Source organism: Saccopteryx bilineata, chromosome 6 (genome assembly GCF_036850765.1).
Source record: "Saccopteryx bilineata isolate mSacBil1 chromosome 6, mSacBil1_pri_phased_curated, whole genome shotgun sequence".
NCBI lineage: Eukaryota > Metazoa > Chordata > Mammalia > Chiroptera > Emballonuridae > Saccopteryx > Saccopteryx bilineata.
The window spans coordinates 156,207,007-156,225,978 of record NC_089495.1 but is presented as its reverse complement, the minus strand read 5'-3'; the positions used below and the strand labels follow the sequence as shown (position 1 = coordinate 156,225,978).

Sequence of the window (18,972 nt, the reverse complement as noted above, 5' to 3'; positions counted from 1 at the left end):
CACAGAAGTGGGGGGAGGAGGGGGAAAGGGTGTATGGAGAGGCTCATCCTGTTATAAGCTGTATTATCTTGATCAACCTGCACTGTTTTCATAAGCCTCAGTTTTTAAAATCTGTAAAGTGGGAATTATAATAGGAGTTTATCACAAATTCTGAGTAAGTAGGATTCAAGTTAATGAACTGGGGTTGGGGCGTCCTCAGTCAATTAGTTGAGGGAGGAGCACCTTGATGTGTCTTTATCTCATAAGAAAGCTTATTTCATAGTTTTGGTCCACTCTCCAGGATGCCAAACCCCATAGGCAACGGGATGGCAGTATGGCTCAGTAGAAGAAGCAGGAGCTTTGGGGTTACACAGACATGGGATCAAATTTCATTTAGTCACTGTATCAGTTATCTGTTGTCACCCAACAAGTAGCACAAATAACCACCATTTGTTGTGTACGGCTGGCCAGGTAAGACGTGGCTGGGTCTCTGCTCAGGGCCTTGTACTCAGGTGCTGCCGTGCTGTCTGTGTTCTTAGCCAGAAGCTCATTCATGTTGGTGGGATTCCGTTTCTTGTAGAATGGAGGGCTCTGGTTCTTAGCTGGCTGTTAGCTGGGGGCTTCTCTCAGCTTCTAGAAGCTGTCCAAATTCTTTATCCCTTGGAACGCTTCCATCTCAAAGCCAACAGTGGAGAGCTTTTCCCTCCCTGAATTCCTGTCATGCTTCAGACCTCTCTGACTTTAGTCTCTGAGGCACATGATGACGTTAGGCTCACCCAGGTAATCTTTTCTTAAAGTCACCTGTCACATACCCTAGCCATGGGAGCAACTCAATGACATTCACAATTTACACCCACACAAAGGACAGGGACAGGAATCTTGGGGGACACCTTGGATTTCTACATTTCACATTCACTGATTCAATGTGGGAACCTGGGGAAGATAATAACCCCATTTGGTCTTCAGTATTCTGTTCTCTAAAATGGGTGGTGTAGATTCTCAGAGTACCTAGCACACAGTAGATGCTTAATAAATTATAGGGCCCTGCTCTTTCATCTGACAGTGTCTCTCAACCCTTAGTCAGGACCCAGCTTCTCCCTGCCACCAACTGTTATTATTCTTTGCAGACTGTGTCCTAAGTGGAGACATATGTCCCCATAGAAAGGAGGTGGTTAGAAGCGTAGCTCAAAGCTCCTCGAACTTATTGAGAATAATGATGACCTTGGGTGTCAGAAGATGCTTTTCCTAAATCACATGCCCCAGGGACTCTCCTTCAGGGGATCTGGGGTGGGGCTGGGGGTCAGCCTTTGTAACTGGCACCCTGGGTGATTCTGATATAGCTGATTTGGACCAGGTCACATTGGGAGAGCCAGCTAGCAGTCACACATGCAGACTATGGAGTCAGCCATCCTGCTTCAAAGCCTGCCCCACCGTTTCCCTGCATGTCCCAGGGGATTGGCTTCTCAAAGTATTAGTTTCCTCATCTGTAAGATAGGTATAATAATAGCTCCCTCACCGAGTAGCTCTGGGAAGTAAATGCAATAATCTATGCAGAGCGCTCAGCCCAGAATCTCTCATTTGCTAAGTTCTCGCTGCATATTAACAACAGCCGCAATTTGGCTCATATAACAACCCAATGGCCCACGTCTGGTCTGTGGACCTGTGGGTATCTGAGCAGAATCAGTGGCTCTGAGCTTCTGTTCTACCTGGAATCTTGCTTGAACTTCAAGACGCCCACTCCCACCCCACGGCAAAGCTCTCCGGGACCTCTTGGCCTTTTTTTTCCTCCGAAAGCTGTTCTTGGATGTGTGTCCCCTCTCCTTCCTCTCCAGGTTGGGACTGGCCCACTCAGGTGACCTGGCAACCAGCCCACGGGCTGTAGGGGCACTCCGCCTCTCAATGCCCACAGCTGCCCTCCTTCAGCCCTAGGACAGTGCCCAGGTCCCTCTAGGCAGGACTTTTGGGTGGCTGGGGCAGTTTTGGGCATTGTTCTTTTTTTTTTTTACTTTTATTTTTTATTTTTGGTATTTTTCTGAAGCTAGAAACTGGGAGAGACAGTCAGACAGATCCCGCATGCGCCCGACCGGGATCCACCCGGCATGCCCACCAGGGGGCGATGCTCTGCCCCTCCGGGGCGTCACTCTGTCGCGACCAGAGCCACTCTAGCGCCTGGGGCAGAGGCCAAGGAGCCATCCCCAGCGCCCGGGCCATCTTTGCTCCAATGGAGCCTCGGCTGCGGGAGGGGAAGAGAGAGACAGAGGAAGGAGAGGGGGAGGGGTGGAGAAGCAGATGGGCGCTTCCCCTGTGTGCCCTGGCCGGTAATCAAACCCGGAACCCCTGCATGCCAGGCCGACGCTCTACCACTGAGCCAACCGGCCAGGGCCCCTCGGGCATTGTTCTTTACTGAAGTCATTGCCAATTCTCTGTTGGAGGGGGTGTTGGTCCAACTGTCCCAGGGGTCCCTTTTCCCTGCCAGGACCAGCATACCCTCAGGCCTGTTCACTTTGGGCTTTGATGTTGTGTGTGACCACAGGAGGTCTTCAGGATAGGACACAACCAAGCCTGGCCAATGGGCCCAGGACTCTGGGAAGGGAAGGGAGGTGATAGCAGAAAGCTTCCTGAAAATTCCTATTTTAATTTTCCAGTTCAGACAGAGTTCTTTCAGGCTTCTTCAGCTGAAAACATGCCTGATCCAGCCATCCTGCCCCAATGCTCCTGGTCACTGGGGCCATGGTGGCCCAGGGAGGTTGTGACACTTTTCAATGAGTAACCTCCTCACCTCATATTTCCTGCTTCCTCCTCCTGGCTTGGCCAGGTTTCGCACTCAGCCTTTCTTCCCGGACATCCTGGTCTGCTCGCGGGAGGCACGGGGAAGGGCTGGGTCCGGGCCACCCCGCAGGTGTGGTCAGTGGGGACACAGGTAGGGGCTCAGGTCTAAGTGGGAGATCTCAGGAGTGGAGGAACCAGCAAGGCACAAGCTGGGCTTTTCCCCACTATCTCTGCCACTCTATTTAAAATGCTTTAAAGGCCTCCAGTGCTTATGTTGGGACCAAGGATAGAGAAGGGGTGATGGCCTATGGCTGGTACTAAGCGTTGCTCACTGGGGGACTTGAATGGAGGGGCAATTGGAAATTCAGCCTGGCCACATTCCAGCACCCCAGACTCGGAAGAAGACTAGTCTGTGCCCTGGGATGCAAGTACCCAACTCTGGGGCCCATGACCAGGGTTTGGGGACAGACAGGCCCTTGGCAGGAGGTCTGTGTGCGGCTGTGCCATTGCCACAGGTAGCTCTGGGCACCCTTACCAACTTCCCAGAGGATAGCCAGACCAGACCTGTGCTTCGGGCCCTGGCAGGGCAGGGGCTGAGTTAGCAGAGGGCAGCCCCTGGGCCCATTGACCAGCTACTCAACTCACTCTGAGCTCTCTCTCTCTCCCCTGCAGCCGGGCCAGCACAGTGCTCCCAGCCCCCACCTGGCTGTGTACACCGGGACCTGTGTGCCGCCCTCTCCTTCCAGCCCCTTCTCCCCCTCCTGCCGCTCCCCCAGGAAGCACTTCCCCTCGCCAGCCCACTTCATCCGGAGGCCTAGCAACTCCATCTGCCCCTCGCCCATCAAGGTGGAGAGCTCCTTGGGTTTGGAACAGAAGGGGGAGGCTGGTAGATTCAGTGCCCGCCAAGGACCCTCCAACGCAGACACCAGCGAGACCTCCACTGACCGCCCCTGGCCCCGGGCCGCTCCCAAGGTCCGCACGGCTCTGTCCTTCAGCAGTTTTCTGAGACGAGGCTGTTTAGCCTCACCAGTCTTTGCCAGGCTCTCGTCCAAGTGCCCTGCTGTGTCCCATGGGAAGGTGCAGCCCCTAGGGGGCGTAGGTCAGCAGCTGCCACAGCTGAGATCCAGGAGAGTGACAAAGTAAGAGCCAGAAGGGATTCTGCTGTGCATGTGTGTGCACATGTGTCTTTGGATGTATGCATGCATGTGTGTATGCATGTATCCATGGGTGTGTGCTTGTGTGTATGTGTGCACAATGTCGGTGTGTGCATGCATGCGTGTGTGTGTGTGTGTGCATGTCTATTGGTTCATCCCATTCGGTGTTCACCTACACTACACTTGCTTTCCTCTTGCATCTGAAGCTTTTTCCAGATCAAAATGGATGTACCTCTGGCGAGTGGAGCCCACCTGATAGACTCGGAGGACTCTGGGACAGGAGAGTCGGGCGACCGGGAAGACAAGAAGGAGGTCATCTGCCCCTGGGAGAGCCTGGCCTAGGGGCAGGCGGGCTGAGCCGGGGCCTGGGACCAGGCAGGTGCTCCTGGCAGACTTCGCTGGGTCGGACCACAGGACACACTCTTGCTCTCCAACCAAAGTACATTAAGATCACACTTGGAGGCTGAGAGACAAGACGGGGTGGATCTGGGGGAAGAGTGCTTTGTCTAGGCTCCCAGTGGCCAGCTCTCTCCCTACCCCCGGACCTTCCTTCCTTCAGGCAGAAGAAAGGCATGTGGGTCAGATGACTTTACTTGCTGCCTTAAAACTGATCAAAGGTTAACATGCAAGAGTCGCTTGGAGTAAAATGTTAGTGTGTGTCTGATTTTCTTAGTTATCGATGAGCAGTTAGGAGTTAAACTCATGTCTTTCTTATTTTTTGACAAAGGGATGTTGAGTCACTTCCAAGAATTCCTTCCCTGTCTAAATTGGTTTGTGCTTGATGCTTTTATCAATGGAGCTCGCTGTGGGGTGGGTGCCCTGGGTCGTGGCAGCACCCAGGCGTAGGGGCTGATGAGTCATCTCCCTGCACACTTCTAAAGACAAACGGTGGGTAGGTGCGCGGCCAAATGCCTGGACTTGCTGGCCCTGCAGGGAAACAGATGCTTCCGTTACAGGAGGAGTGCTGCGTTTTAGATTGTACAGAATCCACTTCTTTGGGCTCATAAGAAAGGCACTCACCACGGGTCAGGAGCTTTTTCTCCCAGAGAGTAAGTGAAACAGGCCAGGTCTTTCCTGGGAGGTAAGTCGGCCAATTACATTGATGCCTTCATTTGCAAAGCTGGACTCACCCAAGATCGAAGGCAGTCATCCATGCCCTTCGCCTGCCCGCCACCAGTGTGTCCAGAAATAAGGAGAGTCTCGGCCCTGAACTTGCAGACTCCTGTTTGGGGCTCTACCTCTAAGGCCCCAGGGTCCTAAAAAGAAACAAAGCCTAGGTGTCTCTCCAGGATCGAGGCCCAACACCTGCAGGATTCGCTGGTTGGATTAGGGAAGGTCTAGGCTAAAGTGCAGTGACAAAGACTCCCCAGAAGGAAGGAAACTCAAACGCAAAGGAGTTTCTGTCTCTGTCGCTTAACGGTCCAAAGGCAAGAGGCATGCAGGGCGGGTGGAGTCCAGGGACGGGAGGGAATCTCGGGACCAATATATGTTTTACACGGTTTCTCCGCGTATCCCCCTCATCACTGGTATGGCGATTCTCCATCTAGTCTGAACCCTAGAATATTCTGGGTCCCTTGAAAGATCCCATTGCCCAGGACATGCCCAGTCTAATCATGTCAGAATCTCTGGGAGTAGAGGACCAGGATTTTTTTTTAACAGCCTTCCCCACAGCCAAGGCTATTCCTGCCCACGTGAAGCACTCATTTGAACCTTGGCGTGGACTCGGTACCTTCCTGTTGTACTCAGCCTGTGGGGCCGCCGCAGGAATGGAGCTAGGAAACAACCCGTTTTAATATTCCATCGCATTTGTCAGGAATGTGCTTACTTCCCTTCTGTCGAAAATCTGCAAGCAGAACAGTTTCTCCAGGAGTCCTGAGGCGGTCGTGTCTTTGCCCTGTGGGGAGAAGACCCTTGGTGGCGGCCCACTTGAGGCTGTGAAATCCTTGAGTCTGAGACGAGACAGTGCCGTCCCTTGCTCATTTGCTAAAAAAAGAGAAGAAGAAGGATTTTTTTAAAGGCGTCTGTATGGGTCGAGTACTCCGAGGTCCCTGGGTGCCCAGAAGGAGAGCTGGGCACTGCGAGGATCTCCTCTCGCCTTGGCCTGAGAGGCCCGGCCCTCTGCTCTGGGCACCGGCTCCTCCTCACACTTCACCAGAAGAGGGCGTCTCAGGCTCAGGGATCCCCAAAGGGAGGCTGCTGGGATTTCCCCTTAGAAATTCCAAGACCTGTGTTGGAGCAGAAGGAAGAGGGGTTTAGAGACAGGTACTTGACTCAGAACAAGCAACAGTCACAGGAGAACAACTCTTACCTAAACCTTTTTTGCTGACTTAAGCAGAGCCTCTCAAACATACAGCCTCCATAAGTGTCCGCACATCCCCGGGGGCAGGGTTACAGCCAGAAAGAAAACGGACCACTTACTTGCACCTGGATAAGAAATTACGGAAACAAAACCTATCAACACTTTTTCTACCCTTTGCTTATTTTCCCATACTTGTTTCTAATTACTTCCCACAATTTGTGTTCCTTTGAAATCTGAACCCCCTTTCTTATTAAGATGATATCGAAATCCTTCACTAGAGCTGTTGGGGGTGAGGGGCGGAGAGATCATTTTCTTGTGTAAGCCCTCAGGCATGCGAATAAATTTTGCCTTTTTTTTTCTGTTAATCTGGGCATTAATCTCTGTTAATTAATCTGTGAACTTGTCTTTTGTCAGTTAATCTGTATGCCCCCCAGTCACTGAACATCAATTGGTAGAGGAATAAGTTTAATTTCCTCCTAACATTTTCATCCATCCATCCACTTGTCGGAGTTTCACGGAAGATTTGACGAGGCGTTTGATAAGCCCTCATGAATGAAGTGAGGTCCTGCTGTCAAGGATTCATAGTTCGGTTGGGGAGCATCCTTTCCAACTAAGAGTTAGAACACGCTTATATTGGGAAGGTGTACAGAATATGTCCCACTGCCTGGTATACGCTGTTTTAGGTCAGATGTAGGTTCTACCCTTTTCTAGCTGAGTGATCTTGAATCTTTTATGAAAGTCTCAAAACCTCAGTCAGTTCTTTCATCCATAAAACCAAGATCAGGAGAATAATTTCCTCATACAGGGGTGTGAAGATTATGAGCTAATTTAGGTAAAAAAAACTCAGACCAGTAGCTGGTACCCAGTGAATACTTGATGCATATTTACTGTTTTTATGTACAAGATGGTCTTGAAGCAAAGAAGAGCTTTGAGAAAGTCTTGTTGGCCCCAGATTGTGTGTGTGTATCATGCCAGGTAAGGACAGCTTTAGTTCCCTGGAGGAATGTGTCATAGGGAAGGCCAGAGCCATGGGAAGGTAATCTCAGAACACTTAGCTTCAGTAAAATGCCAAAGAACCAAAGAACATGGTGAGGTAGTATCCACATGAAATGAGAAGACACAGAATGAAGAAGACATTCACCCCTGTAAGGAGCTGACAGAAAGTATCTCTGGGATTCAGTTCCTGGAGGCCCAGGGAACAGGGACTAAGCATATTTCAGCCAGCAGGAAACTATGGCAACCTGTTTTATTTTTTATTTTATTTTATTTTTTAGCAAGAGAGAGAGACAAGGAGGGAAAGAGATGAGAAGCCTCAATTCATAGTTGTGGCACTTTAGTTATTCATTGATTACTTTTCATACCTGCCTTGATGAGGTGGGGGAGATCCAGCCAAGCCAGTGTCCCCTTGCTCAAGCCAATGACCATGGGGTCATATCAATGATCCCATACTCAAGTCAGTGAGCCCGTGTTCAAGCTGGATAAGCCCACGCTCAAGCCGGCAACCTCAGGGTTTCGAACCTGGGTCCTCAGCATTCCAGATCTATGCTCTAAGTCTATCCACTGTGCCACAACTGGGCAGGCTATGGCTACCCCTTTTTTTTCTAGGTGAGAGGAAGGGAGATAGTGAGGCAGACTCTTGCATGCGCCCCAACTGGGACCTACCTGGCAACCCCATCTGGGGTGGATGCTTAGTACCAAGCTATTTTTAGCACTTGAGGCAGACACTCAGACCAACAGCTATCCTCAGCATCCAGGGCCAATGCTCAAACCAACTGAGCTACTGGTTACAGGAGGGGAAGAGGGAGAGAAGGGGAGAAGATGAGGGAGAGAAGTAGAGGGTTGCTTCTTCTGTGTGCCCTGACGGGGCATCAAACCTGGGATGTCCATATGCTGGGCTGATGCTCTAACCACTGAGCAACTGGCCAGGGCCACTACCTATTTTGAGAGTACAATAAGGTTCTTTCCTTGTAGGGACCAAACACTTGACCCAAGTCATTAGCTTCTGTTGTATATGCTATTAATGAAATATTAGAATGACCTATATCCTTGTTTGGCAAACTGTGGCTCATGAGCCACATGCGGCTCTTTGGCCCCTTGAGTGTGGCTCTTCCACAAAATACCACGTGTGGGCGCTACCTCGATGAGGAATGTACCTACCTATATAGTTTACGTTTAAAAAATTTGGCTCTTAAAAGAAATTTCAATCGTTGTACTGTTGATATTTGGCTCTGCTGACTAATGAGTTTGCCGACCACTGACCTAGATTATAGAGTTCTCTGCTTTCCTTGCAGAGTCCGAGCCCTAGTCCTTCTCCATGCTAAACCTCGATGTCCTCTCCTTCTTCTTGGGCTTCAAGGCAAGAAGAATTTGAGGGATCATAGTGACGTGGCACTCCTGGGATCTTTAGCCAAGTGTCTGGTCTACTGGAGTGCAGGCCCCTGTCACTATGTCATGGTTCTTGAATTTTACTTGTAGGGCTTATTACTCTCATCTCAAAAAATTTCCACAATGGGAACTTCTAAGGAGCAGGAGAAATGTCTAGCTTCATCTTTGTGCAGGACCCAAGGCAGCACCACACTCAGTTTTGGGTTTGAGTCTTTAAAATGGAAAATCTATTAAGATAAAAACCTCCTGATTATACATATAGGTCATTCTGTAAATTGAGGTTGATAATGTACATTGGTGGCCCTTATATTATTTCACTTTTACATCTCTCATGAATCTCTAGTGGGTTTTTTTTTTTAAGATTTTACTTATTGATTTTAGAGAGAGGAGGGAGAGAGAAGGGGGGAGGAGCAGGAAGCATCAACGCCCATATGGTGCCTTGACCAGGCAAGTCCAGGGTTTCAAACCGGTGATCTCAGTGTTCCAGGTTGATGCTTTATCTACTGTGCCACCATAGGTCAGGCTGAATGTCTAGTGTTTTTGTTGAAACGGGATGAAAAGTCAATGACTTCAGAGTAGTTATTGATCTGAACTTTCTAGTGTCCTAATAAAAAAACCTTAACGGTGATTTTTTTCTGAAATATTAGTAATAATGGATTAGGATGGCCTCTAAGTCCAGTGACTGAAATCCTCTAAGACAAGGAAAAAACACACAGAGACATACAGAAGAAAGACCACATGAAGATGTGGGCAGACATTGGTGATGCTGCTACAAACCAAGGAATGCTGAGGATTGCTGGGGCTGCCAGGAGCTATAATGGGGTAGGAAGGAACATTCTCTAGGGCATTCAGAGGGGGCATGGCTCTGCTGACACCTCGATTTTGGACATCTGGCCTCTAGTACAGTGAGAGAATAAATTTCTGTTGTTTTAAGCCACTTAGTATCTGGCAACTTGGTTACTGCAGCGACAGGAAACTAATACCTTATGCTTGTATCACTCATGGTTTGAATATTAAGGCATTTCCAATCTTCCATGAAACAAACAAGGTTGTATTGAACATCCTGGTGTCTTCCTCTCCGTGTACCTCTACTTGTGGATGCAAAGTGCCTCCCCAAGACAGAAACAAAAAAGAGGGCTCGCTGGGTTAAAAAGTGTTCATATTTTAAAGACCAATCCAGCCTGCCAACCGGTGTTGTTAGAAGTCTACACGAATTTAAATTTCTGCCACCGTGAATGTGTGAGGGCGATCTTTCCTCACACACATCCAGAACTGATACTGATGATGGTACAGTGTCTGTACTAATACTTACTCAGCAACGAGGCTGCCTGGAGTCCAGCGCAGTCTTCTAGAGACCTGCAGGGCACAAGGCCAAGCACGCCGAGGCTCCTAACCCCTTGCCCAGTGTGCTAAGCCTGGGAGGACAGGGCAGTGTGGATGATCACAGAGACCACGGGGCATGGGCCTCCCTGCCTGTCTCCTGTGGGGCACTCTGGCCTTGCTGGGGTTTGGGTGTTTGCTGGGGGCCACCATTAGCAGTGGTCTCAGTGTATATAGCTGACCAGGAAGTGAGGAGATCATTAGTATGACCTCAGTTACAATACAATACAATACAACAACTTGTGTTGTTTCAATGTGTGATTTATCTCCCCAAGAGATGGTGACGTCCCTGGGATTGGTTACTCTGTCAGTCATCTTTCTTTTTTTGTGGCTACAGAAGATACAGAAGAGGAGCTGTTTTCAGCTTTCTTGTGGGGTTCCGCCCCTGCGGCGGCTGGTGCCCCCACGTCTTCCCTAGCAATGCATTAATCATAGTGGGATCCACCTCTCCCTTCCCTGTATCAGGCCTCAGGGTGTCAGCTAAAGAGTGTGACCCCAGAAAATGACTTGGCCCCTTAGGTGCATCCTAGGTCCTCACTGTGGGGTACCTGCGCCGGACAGGCTGGCTCCAGGGCTGCTGAAATAGAGGCAGGTTCTGCGGATCTCTACTTAAAATTCAGGTTGCCATAGCAGCGTGGCATTAGGCCACGGGTGATCTGGCTGCATAGAGCTTTGATCTCAGGGAAGCCAGAGTTTCTTTTGCTTTTGAGCCGGTTCTGAGGGGACATTGCCTTGGGGTCAAGCTTTGGCTTTGCTCCTGGGCCTGGGGATGGTCCGAGGAGCGGAAAGCTGAGAACAGGAAGACAGAGAAGGAGGCCCTCAGAAGTCGGCTAAGCCCTGAGACTGAGGTTCTGATCTGGGGGAGTTGGCCTGACACCCTCCGGGCACAAGATCTGGGTCTGAAGAGAGAGCCGTCAGATGGGTCTGTAATGAGAATGCAAGGGCTCCCACTGATGTGAGCAGAGAGTGTGGATGAGTGGGTTCGTGTGTGATTTTAGCAGCAGAGCGAAGGAACAGAGTGGTTTATCAGTTGAGGTGGCCTGGCTCAGCAAGTCTCAGTGTCATTAATAATTTTTTTTTTTTTTTTTTTTTATAATTTTATTTTTTTAATGGGGTGACATCAATAAATCAGGATACATATATTCAAAGATGACAAGTCCAGGTTATCTTGTCGTTCAATTATGTTGCATACCCACCACCCAAAGTCAGATTGTCCTCTGTCACCCTCTATCTTGTTTTCTTTGTGGCCCTCCCACCCCCTATCCCTCTCCCATTCCCCCCTCCCCCCCGTAACCACCACACTCTTATCAATGTCTCTTAGCTTCACTATTATGTCCCACCTACGTATGGAATAATACAATTCCTGTTTTTTTCTGATTTACTTATTTCGCTTCATATCATGTTATCAAGATCCCACCATTTTGCTGTAAATGTTCCGATGTCATCATTTCTTATGGCTGAGTAGTATTCCATAGTGTATATGTGCCACATCTTCTTTATCCAGTCATCTATTGATGGGCTTTTTGGTTGTTTCCATGTCCTGGCCACTGTGAACAATGCTGCAATAAACATGGGGCTGCATGTGTCTTTACGTATCAATGTTTCTGAGTTTTGGGGATATATACCCAGTAGAGGGATTGCTGGGTCATAAGGTAGTTCTATTTTCAGTTTTTTGAGGAACCACCATACTTTCTTCCATAATGGTTGTACTACATTACATTCCCACCAACAGTGTATGAGGGTTCCTTTTTCTCCACAGCCTCTCCAACATTTGCTATTACCTGACTTGCTAATAACAGCTAATCGAACAGGTGTGAGGTGGTATCTCATTGCCGTTTTGATTTGTATTTCTCTAATAGCTAAAGAAGATGAGCATCTTTTCATATATTTGTTGGCCATTTGTATTTCTTCCTGGGAGAAGTGTCTATTCATATCCTCTTCCCATTTTTTTATTGGATTGTTTGTTTGTTTGTTGTTGAGTTTTATGAGTTCTTTGTATATTTTGGATATTAGGCCCTTATCTGAGCTGTTGTTTGAAAATATCATTTCCCATTTAGTTGGCTTTCTGTTTATTTTGTTATCAGTTTCTCTTGCTGAGCAAAAACTTCTTAGTCTGATGTAGTCCCATTCATTAATTTTTGCCTTCACTTCTCTTGCCATTGGAGTCAAATTCATAAAATGCTCTTTAAAACCCAGGTCCATGAGTTGAGTACCTATGTCTTCTTCTATGTACTTAATTGTTTCAGGTCTTATGTTTAGATCTTTGATCCATTTTGAGTTAATTTTTGTACAGGGAGAGAGACTGTAGTCCAGTTTCATTCTTTTGCATGTGGCTTTCCAGTTTTCCCAGCACCATTTATTGAAGAGGCTTTCTTTTCTCCATTGTGTGTTGTTGGCCCTTTTATCAAAAATTATTTGACTATATATATGTGGTTTTATTTCTGGACTTTCTATTCTGTTCCATTGGTCTGAGTGTCTATTTTTCTGCCAATACCATGCTGTTTTGATTGTCGTGGCCCTATAATAGAGTTTGAAGTCAGGTATTGTTATGCCCCCAGCTTCATTCTTTTTCTTTAGGATTGCTTTGGCTATTCGGGGTTTTTTATAGTTCCATATAAATCTGATGATTTTTTGCTCTATTTCTTTAAAAAATGTCATTGGAAGTTTGATGGGAATTGCATTAAATTTGTATATTGCTTTGGGTAATATAGCCATCTTGATTATATTTATTCTTCCTAGCCAAGAACAAGGTATATTCTTCCATCTCATTATATCTTTTTCGATTTCCCTTAACAATGGTTTATAGTTTTCATTATATAAGTCCTTTACATTCTTTGTTATGTTTATTCCTAAGTATTTTATTTTTTTTGTTGCAATCGTGAAGGGGATTATTCTTTTGAGTTCCTTCTCAGTTGTTTCATTGTTGGCATATAGAAAGGCTATTGACTTCTGTATGTTAATTTTGTATCCTGCGACCTTACTGTATTGGCTTATTGTTTCTAGTAGTCTTTTTGTGGATTCTTTGGGGTTTTCGATGTATAGGATCATATCATCTGCAAAAAGTGATACCTTTACTTCTTCTTTTCCGATATGGATGCCTTTTATTTCTTTGTCTTGTCTGATTGCTCTGGCTAGAACCTCTAGTACCACATTAAATAAGAGTGGAGAGAGTGGACAACCCTGTCTTGTTCCTGATTTAAGGGGGAAAGCCTTCAGTTTAGTGCCATTTAATATGATGTTAGCTGATGGTTTATCATATATGGCCTTTATCATGTTGAGATATTTTCCTTCTATACCCATTTTGTTGAGAGTCTTAAACATAAAATTGTGTTGTATTTTATCGAAAGCCTTTTCTGCGTCTATTGATAAGATCATGTGGTTTTTGTTCTTTGTTTTGTTGATATGGTGTATTACATTAACCGTTTTACGTATGTTGAACCATCCTTGAGATTCTGGGATGAATCCTACTTGATCATGATGTATTATTTTTTTAATATGTTGTTGTATTCGATTTGCTAGTATTTTGTTTAGTATTTTAGCATCTGTATTCATTAGAGATATTGGTCTGTAGTTTTCTTTTTTTGTGCCATCCTTGCCTGGTTTTGGTATGAGGGTTATGTTGGCCTCATAAAATGTGTTTGGAAGTATTGCTTCTTCTTCAATTTTTTGGAAGACTTTGAGTAGAATAGGAACCAAGTCTTCTTTGAATGTTTGATAAAATTCGCTGGTATAGCCATCAGGGCCTGGACTTTTATTTTTGGGGAGGTTTTTAATGGTTTTTTCTATTTCTTCTCTACTGATAGGTCTGTTTAGGCTTTCTGCTTCTTCTTGACTCAGTCTAGGAAGGTTGTATTTTTCTAGGAATTTATCCATTTCTTCTAGGTTGTTGAATTTAGTGGCATAAAGTTTTTCATAGTATTCTACAATAATTCTTTGTATATCTACAGTGTCCGTGGTGATTTCTCCTCTTTCATTTTGGATTTTGTTTATATGAGTTCTTTCTCTTTTTTCCTTGGTAAGTCTTGCCAAGGGTTTGTCAATTTTGTTGATCTTTTCAAAGAACCAGCTCCTTGTTCTATTAATTTTTTCTATAGTTTTTCTGTTCTCTAATTCATTTATTTCTGCTCTGATTTTTATTATCTCCTTTCTTCGGCTGGTTTTGGGTTGTCTTTGTTCTTCTTTTTCTAGTTCCTTAAGGTGGGAAGTTAAGTGTTTCACTTGGGCTCTCTCTTGTTTGTTCATATATGCCTGAAGCGATATGAACTTCCCTCTTATCACTGCTTTTGCTGCATCCCATAGATTCTGATATGTCGTATTGTCATTTTCATTAGTCTGTATATATCTTTTGATCTCTGCACTTATTTCTTCTTTGACCCATTCATTTTTTAAAAGTATGTTGTTTAGTTTCCACATTTTTGTGGGATTTTTTTCCTCTTTTTTGCAGTTGAATTCTAGTTTCAAGGCTTTATGATCAGAAAATATGCTTGGTACAACTTCAATTTTTCTGAATTTGCTGATATTGTTTTTGTGGCCCAACATATGGTCAATTCTTGAGAATGATCCATGTACACTGGAGAAAAATGTATACTCAGTCACTTTGGGATGAAATGTCCTGTAGATGTCTATCATATCCAGGTGCTCTAGTGTTTTGTTTAAGGCCACTATGTCTTTGTTGATTCTCTGTTTGGATGACCGATCTAGAGCCGTCAGCGGTGTATTGAGGTCTCCAAGTATGATTGTATTTTTGTCAGTTTTTGTTTTAAGATCAATAAGTAGCTGTCTTATATATTTTGGTGCTCCTTGGTTTGGTGCATATATATTAAGAATTGTTATGTCTTCTTGATTCAGTGTCCCCTTAGCCATTATGAAATGGCCATTTTTGTCTCTAAGTACTTTTCCTGTCTTGTAGTCAGCATTATCCGATATGAGTATTGCTACACCTGCTTTTTTTTGGATGTTATTTGCTTGGAGTATTGTTTTCCAGCCTTTCACTTTGAATTTGTTTTTATCCTTGTTACTTAGATGAGTTTCCTGTAGGCAGCATACAGTTGGATTTTCTTTTTTAATCCATTCTGCTACTCTGTGCCTTTTTATTGGTGAGTTTAATCCATTTACATTTAGTGTAATTATTGATACTTGTGAGTTCCCTATTGCCATTTTATATCTTGCTTTCTGTTAGTTTTGTGTCTTGTTTGATCCTTCTCTTTCGTTTTTCTATCTTTTGTTTTTATTTGGTTGTATTCCATACATCTTTCCTCTGTTGCTATCTTTTTTATCTCATGTGCTTCTGTGGTGGTTTTTTCAATGGTGGTTACCTTTGAGTAATGAAAAGGGTCCCTACCCTGTTCATTGTAGCGAACTATTTTGTGAGTACTTTTGCACTCCATCGTCCTTTGCTACTGTTAATCTCCGTCTTCTCCCCCTCTTTCTTTTTGTTGTTGTCACAGTTTAAATTTGGTTTTATTGTGTTCTTCTTGGAGCTTTTACTTGTGGCTCTGTTTTTTTTTTGTTCTTTGTATCTGATTGGAGAACCCCCTTTAGTAATTCCTGGAGTGGGGGTTTTCTGATGATAAATTCCCTCATCTTTTCTGTATCTGTGAATGTTTTTATTTCTCCTTCGTATTTGAAGGATAGCTTTGATGGGTATAGTATTCGTGGCTGAAAGTTCCTCTCTTTCAGGACTTTAAATATTGGGGCCCACTCTCTTCTAGCTTGTAGAGTTTCTGCTGAGAAATCTGATGATAATCTAATGGGCCTTCCTTTATATGTTGTATTCTTCTTTTCCCTGGCTGCCTTGAGAATTTTTTCTTTGCTGTTGGTTTGTGTCAATTTCATTATGATATGCCTTGGAGTAGGTTTGTTGGGGTTAAGAAAACTTGGAGTTCTGTTTGCTTCTTGAACTTGAGGCTTTAGTTCTTTCCACAGGCTTGGGAAGTTCTCATCAATTATTTGTTTAAGTATGTTCTCCATTCCATTTTCTCTCTCTTCTCCCTCTGATATACCTATTATTCTTATGTTATTCTTTTTGATGGAGTCAGATAATTCTTGTAGGGCTATCTCATTTTTTTTAATTTTTGAGTCTCTTTCTTCTTCTCTCTGTTGTGCCTCAAGTTGCTTGTCTTCTATTTCACTAATCCTCTCTTCTATCTGACCTGTTCTATTAGCTAAGCTTGTTACTTCGTTTTTCAGCTCGTGAATTGAGTTTTTCATCTGTGTTTGATTTGTTTTTATAGTTTCAATTTCCTTGGACATATATTCTTTGTGTTCATGGAGTTGTTTTCTGAGCTCCCTATATTGCCTTTCTGTGTTTTCTTGTATATCTCGGAGGATTTTTAGGATTTCTATCTTGAATTCTCTGTCACTTAGCTCCAAGGTTTCCAATATATTAAATTTTTTCTCCATAGATTTTTCCTCATCTAGCTGTGTTACCTCTCTTTCTTTTGTATCCATGATATTCGATTTTCTCTTCCTTAATGGCATCTGAGGGTGGTTTTGTTGATAGTATTAATGAGATTTAATAAAGAATAAAAAGTTAAAAAAAATAAAAAAATAATCGAAAAGAGTTGTTTTTTTTAAAAAAAATTAATAATGAAATAAAGAAAAATAAAATAAAAATTTTTTAAAAAAGGAAATTATTCCCCCCCTCTTTTTTTCCTCTCCTCTCCTCTCCCCTCTTTCTTGAGAAAATCTTGTGGTGGACTGTGAGTTATAACAAACAATGCCTGTGATGGAGGGCCTGAATTGGGGAAAAGTAATAAAGGGGCAAAAAAGAGAGAAAGAAAAAAAAAAAAAAAAAAAGGAAAAAAAAAAAAGAAAAAAGAAAAAAAAAAAGAGCGTATGGACCCACAAAAAGCAAATAAGGAAAAAATTTGGGTCAAGAATAAAATGATTTGCTTTTAGGTGTTGGTTTTCTAAGAGTTATGATGAGAGGAATAAGAGGAAAATGGAAAAATGGGGGGACAAATTAAAAACTTACTATTGTATTTAGTGGAACAAGAACTAGATAATATGGAGAGCCAGGGATGGGAGCACTGCTAGTGAGTTAAAAAGGTGAAGTAAAAACCCCCCAAAATGCCACAAACATAGGTTTGAGTCCCAGATAAGATAATTTGTTTGTTATTGAGGTTTGAATGAGAGGAGATGTAAAGGAGAAAGGAAGAAACTAATATAGAGGGAGAAAAGAAAGAGAGAGAGAGAAAAAAAGAGGGAACCACTAAAAGAAGAAAAAAGAAAGGAGAGAGAGAGAGAGAGTTAAGGGTTTTGGAGTGCAACCCTCATAGAGAGAAAGGAAGAGAAGAGAAATGATAATGGGAGATGTAACACTTATGGGTAGTGTAGTTCAGGGAGAGGAGAGAGTAAGACCGGTAGAGAGTTAATCGGCCAAATTGGAGGAGGAAAAAAAAGTCTCAAGAATGAAGATAAGAGAAACAAACGCACAAATATAATAAAATGGGATAGGTTATAAAGTCTGCAGATTATTCTTGATTTTGAGAGGTTATCTTCTTGTTTTTTCTTTTCTCTCCCTCTTCCTGGTCGGTGACTCTGTACCCCGGGTTCTGCCCCTTTGGCACGCTCAGGTAGAGGTTTGCAGTTGATAAGTCTCTATGGCAATGTCATGTATTGTGCTTTATTCTCGTTGGGAGTCGAGGCTCATTAGCATTTATAGGCTCTGACAGTGAGAGAGTCCGTGTTCCTGGAGCCTTTCTCCTAGTCTTTCCTTCCTCAATTAGTAGCCTGATAGCCCAGGTATGGGGTTGCTGCTGCCTCTGCCTGGATAGTAAGAGGCTCAAATTGCTGGCAACTCCCCACTCTATTTCCACTCAGCACAGGGCTCTGGGTAAGGCTCAGTCAGTCAGAGCTGCTAGCATAATCAGGCGGGCTTTCCGCCCACTCGAAGACCTCTGGCTCTGCCACTCTATCCGGTAACACAAGCGGGCGCCCACTTCCGGGGCGCTTGGAGGAAACTCTCACTCACTGTCTGCAACCAGGATATCCGGCCAGCGGTCTCACGCTCTGAGTGAAACCCCCAACCGCAGGGAAAAGTTGCAGCGTTGGAATTGAGTCTCGCTCCGTCCCCGTGTGCGGCTTTTGCAAGGCGCTGGGGCGGCCCGAGATTCCGCTTTGGCCCACACAAAGGCCCCTGACTCTGCCCCTCTGTGCGATAACACGGGCGCGCACTGCTGAGGCACTCGGAGGAATCGCTCACTCCTTATCTGCGCGCGCACACCAGGATATGAGGCCGGCCGTGGTTCCCTCTGAGTGAAACCCTCACCAGCACGGAAAATCTCCACCGTTGGGATTAGTTCTCACTCCCTCCCGTGCATGGCTTTCCCAGGGCGCTGGGGCTGCCCAGAGACTCTGCCCTCAGCCCACAGAAAGGCCTCTGACCCTGCCTCTCCGTGGGGCAACACGGGCACCCACTTCCGCGGCTTAGGAAGAAATCTCTCTTCCACTAACTGCGCACCGACCAGGAGACCGGGTAAAATGGCCTCTCCGCTTGTCTTTCTTTGTTTGGGTTTGGCGCGAGTGTTAGCTTGTACTGCCCCGGTTGCCACAGGATCAGATTTTCCTCGGCTTGGATCTCTGAGCCACAGCCTGGTTCGGCCGTTTTTGCTGCGGCGGCCTGGATCTATTCACCCCCTTTGCCCGCCTCAGTTTCTATATTCACAGTTACCAGAGAAAGCCGCCCTGTTTAGGTTAGTGAGGAAGGCGGAGCATTTCTTACTCCCTATTTCCTTCGGGGTTTGGTTATATATTTAGCCAATTTTTCACTCAATCATACCTTTGGGTGTATTGCGAAGAATCTGGAAGCTCCAAGTATAGGTTTTTCTGTTTCTGGTTGAAGATCTTGTTGAGTTTTGGGGGAGATTTATCGATATCGCTTCCTACTCCGCCATTACTCTGACGTCATCTCCCGTCATTAATAATTTAAGGACTCTTTGAACTCCCATTAGGAGGACTTTCTGTGTGGCTGGTGCTGGAAACTTGAGAATGACTTGCATGTCT

At 45.1% G+C, this 18,972-nt stretch overlaps 1 protein-coding gene across 1 annotated transcript; it reads left to right on the top strand.

Moving 5' to 3' along the window:
* The first annotated feature begins 3,048 nt into the window (after positions 1-3,048).
* On the top strand, positions 3,049-4,305 carry LOC136309407 (regulator of G-protein signaling 9-like). Its single transcript, XM_066237561.1, has 3 exons — positions 3,049-3,062; positions 3,351-3,887; positions 4,109-4,305. Exons 1-3 carry the CDS (start codon positions 3,049-3,051, stop codon positions 4,242-4,244), a joined length of 687 nt encoding a protein of 228 aa, XP_066093658.1. The 3' UTR covers positions 4,245-4,305.
* The last annotated feature ends 14,667 nt before the right edge of the window (positions 4,306-18,972 follow it).

Bases quoted from the DNA above. Each gene is read 5' to 3' on its own strand.
- LOC136309407 (XM_066237561.1), top strand. The intron at 3,888-4,108 runs GTAAGAGCCAGA...TTGCATCTGAAG, and splicing joins AGATCCAGGAGAGTGACAAA to CTTTTTCCAGATCAAAATGG.